The following is a 4,031-nucleotide window of genomic DNA, read 5'->3' as shown; positions in this document are numbered from 1 at the left end:
GAAAATCCACGACAACTTGAACGCTTGTGGAACTCAAGAAGCAATCGAAACCAAGTGTTATTTTTCTGTGTGAGACACAATTGGGAAAGGTTAAAGGCGGAAAAACTAATGAGAGAAGATAAACTTTGACGAGATGGAAGTGGTGGAAAGCGATGGTAGAAGCGGAGCCTTGTTGATGCTTCGGCACAAGGAACTGAATGCCATTTCTAGATAATTGCACCATAACTTAATTGACACCCGTATTGATGAATCCTGCTAGTGGGGATGGCATCTCACCGGCATATACGGAGAACCTAGGGGTGACCGGAATCACTTGACTTGGGATTATCTTCACTAGAACAGTCTGTGTGCACCATTCTAAATGTAAAAGGTCGCCATAGAAATGCTGCCGACCATATTAAGATATCTACACATATATGGAGTACCCTTGTCTCAAAATAAATATCTCAATTTTGTCCTAACTTCCTCAAAATAAATATCTCAACTTTGTAATATTTTGAAACGGAGAGAGTATTGCATATCTATGTATTAAAGTACACCAATTTAACCGTACTACCTCAATTCTAAAATAAATGTATTAATTTTAATACAATTTTATATTAAAGTTAATACAAAGTTAAAGACATTTTTAAGAAAAAAGTAAGACAATTCACATTTATTTTGAGACGGAGAGAGTACTATATAACAATAACCGCTCGGTTCCTCCTATGCTTGGCTCGTTGGCTCGTTGCTTGCTTCGTCTGTACCCATTGGAATTCTTGCGCGACGAAGACTTCACGAGGCGATTATTAAGCCCGCAAAGACTCCAAAATTAATTTCTCAAAACTGAATAGGTGCTGGCTTAATTAGCTAGCCATGGATGGGATGATCACCGCGTGCTTCATCGTCAGCACGTCCACGGTCGTCTACGCGTTCGTCAACCTGGCGCGGGAGCCCCACAGCAAGGTCTGCATGGTCGCGGCCTCCATCGTCGTCCTCTGGTGGGTCAGCACCGCCGCCTGCATGTACACGGCCTTCTGCGGCGACCTCTTCCAGCTATTGGCGCTGCGTCGGTGCCTGGCCTCCGCCCACGGGGCACTCCGTGGCGCGGGCCGACTTCTCTGCCCGCCGTGCCTGTGCGCGCGCGCCCGTCGAAGCGGCGGCGGTGGCAGCGCTCTACCACAGTTTCTGGACCAGACACCGAGTCCCATTCCCGTGCTAGCCCGGGAGCCACCTGTGCATGGTGGCGCGCGGGTGCTGACGGCGTATGACATCCCGGAGTACAAGCAGCCGGAGGGCGGCGGTGGGTCGGAGTGCACGATCTGCCTCGGTGAGGTCAAGAAGGGGGATACGGTGAAGCGGATGCCGGTGTGCCTGCACATGTTCCACCAGCAGTGCGTCGACCCGTGGCTGCACGAGCACTCGACGTGCCCGGTCTGCCGGTGCAACCTTTTCGCGCCGTTGCCGGCACAAATGGTATGACCGTATGGCTGACGCTGATGATGAGAGATAACTGAGCGCAGAGAACTCAAAAACGTGAATGTACTACATCATTGTAAGTATTACTGGTCGTACGCTGCGACCTGCGAGTGAGGCTTCTCTGGTCAGAAGCGTTGAGCATGTATACATGCATAGAAGGCATTGTATTTATTCCGTCATGGCTTCTCTCTCCTTTGTATATCGAAAAGTCTAATGCCCACACGTGTGGGCGTCTGGCAATTCGCCCACACATATGGATCCTCGTCCAACCAATTCTGCATGAATCTTGGCACGTTCTAGCAGTTTTTGTGTGCCATGTAGGACTAAGCTGGTGTGTGGGCATTCATTCCGTCGCCCACACATCCTTTTTTCATCACACGGGGGGCTGGTGTGTGGGCGTTTAGCAATTCCCCCACACACTAGTTTCACGCACGCGGAGGGGGCTGGTGTGTGGGCATTTATCACTTCACCCACACGCCCGTCTCCTAGCCCACACCCAAAGCTGGCAGTTGCCATATGTTTCTGCAGGTACATGGCAACTGCCCTAGCTTTGCTTGTAAGCAGATGTCAACTCTCTTTTACCCGAGTTGCCATGTGTTTTTGCATGGTACATGGCAACTGCCGTAGTGTGCACGTAAGCAGATGGCAACTCTTTCTTTTACATGGCAACTGCCCTAGCGTGCTTGTGAGCACATGGCAACTCTCTCTTTTACCCGAACATGTTTTTTTGACATGCCTTTTTGTAGTGCTACATGACAACTGCCTAGTGTTAGTGGGTGGCAACTCCTAAAGTTTTGAAATCATGGCAACTGCAGTAGATCAGACCATACATGGCAACTGCAGTTGAGCAACCATGGCAACTGTAGTTGTCCGACATGGCAACCGAAGTTCAGCGACATGGCAACTGCAGTTAAACGAACATGGGCGAGGGTCTGGACCATGGCAACTGCGGGACGCGCGGTGACTGTCATGCGGGCGTGCGGGACCACAAGGTACGAGGCCTGACGTACGGGACGTGTGGGCGTTATCTATTTCGCCCACACGCACGCGTGTGAGAGGGATCGGGAGGGAAAAAATATGTGTGTGGGCATTACTTTTTTTACCCACACGTGGGTGTGTGGGATGTTCCTCTTATACACCACACAAAATGTGTGGGCAGCCCCCTAACGCCCACACGTGTGGCACTTATCGGGCATCGCATCGGCTTGTGATCCTAAATCTAGTGATTGATTATTGACTTGTCAAGGGCGTCCTTGTATATTTATACATCTTGCAAGACAAGCAGAGGCCAATACACTTGTACCTATATATGTGCATCATGCACCTGATTAATGAATTATCCATGTATGCAATCCTATCTTTCCATCTAACATGGTATCGGTTTAGCAAGTCGATCCCTCCTTTGCTTCCGCAATCTCCAACAGCCACCCTACCTCCTTTACAAATTGAGGAGTACTCCTCGCAAAGACCACTCCCATCTTTTCAGGTTGTGACAAGTGACGCGCTGTAACCTGGGAGTTTTCCCTTTTTTCGTAGATTCGTTTATTCAAAATATTTTATCTCTTAAACCGTGCGTTCAAATCTCAAACCGTTTTCATCATTGGATTCCTCGCGTCGAGATCTTCAAAACTAGATCCTATGTTGATAGGTTTTAACGAAAAAATTCATGAAAAAATACCGGACGAAAAAACCGAACCGAGAGCATGGTTTTTTCCCTTTCCGAAAGAGGCACGACCGTGCCTCTCGCGAAATCACACCCGTGTCTCTCGCGGAAGAAGAAAAAACAGAAAACACGTTTTTTCCGTTTCCGAGAGGCACGGCCGTGCCTCTCGTGGAAGAAAAAAGAACCCAGGAAACGCGTTCCTTTCGTTTTCGAGAGGCACGGTCGTGCCTCTCGCGAAAGCAAAACGGTGCCTCTCACGGAAGTAAAACCGTGCCTCTGGCGAAAGAAAAAAAAACAGAAAACGCGTTTTTTCCTTTTCCGAGAGGCACGGTCGTGCCTCTCGCGAAAGCAAAACCGTGCCTCTCACGGAAGCAAAACCGTGTCTCTGGTAAAAAAACAGAAAACATATTTTTTTTCCGTTTCCGAGAGGCATGGTTGTGCCTCTCGCAGAAGCAATTCTAAGAGTATAGCAGCGGAATGTAAAACAATTGCATATGAAGGTAAAGGGATGAGTTTGAAGGAGCAAACGCAATGTTGACACGGAGATTTTTATCCGTGGTTCCGATAGATGGTGCTATCGTACATCCATGTTGATGGAGACTTCAACCCACGAAGGGTAACGGTTGCGCGAGTCCACGGAGGGCTCCACCCACAAAGGGTCCACGAAGAAGCAACCTTGTCTATCCCACCATGGATGTCGCCCACGAAGGACTTGCCTCACTCTGGTAGATCTTCACGAAGTAGGCGATCTCCTTGCCCTTACAAACTCCTTGGTTCAACTCCACAATCTTGACGGAGGCTCCCAAGTGACACCTAGCCAATCTAGGAGACACCACTCTCCAAGAAGTAACAAATGGTGTGTTGATGATGAACTCCTTGCTCTTGTGCTTCAAATGATAGTCTCCCCAAC

At 48.8% G+C, this 4,031-nt stretch overlaps 1 protein-coding gene across 1 annotated transcript; it reads left to right on the top strand.

The window, feature by feature from the left end:
• The first annotated feature begins 855 nt into the window (after positions 1 to 855).
• LOC141043080 (uncharacterized) lies at positions 856 to 1,461 on the top strand. The gene has a single exon (XM_073511997.1). It carries the CDS (start codon positions 856 to 858, stop codon positions 1,459 to 1,461), a length of 606 nt encoding a protein of 201 aa, XP_073368098.1.
• Positions 1,462 to 4,031: the final 2,570 nt, after the last annotated feature.

Source organism: Aegilops tauschii, chromosome 3 (assembly GCF_002575655.3).
Source record: "Aegilops tauschii subsp. strangulata cultivar AL8/78 chromosome 3, Aet v6.0, whole genome shotgun sequence".
NCBI lineage: Eukaryota > Viridiplantae > Streptophyta > Magnoliopsida > Poales > Poaceae > Aegilops > Aegilops tauschii.
The sequence above is the reverse complement of the archived record's forward strand: the minus strand, read 5'-3'. Positions and strand labels throughout refer to the sequence as shown.

Bases quoted from the DNA above. Each gene is read 5' to 3' on its own strand.
- LOC141043080 (XM_073511997.1), top strand. From the start codon at position 856: ATGGATGGGATGATCACCGCGTGCTTCATCGTCAGCACGTCCACGGTC.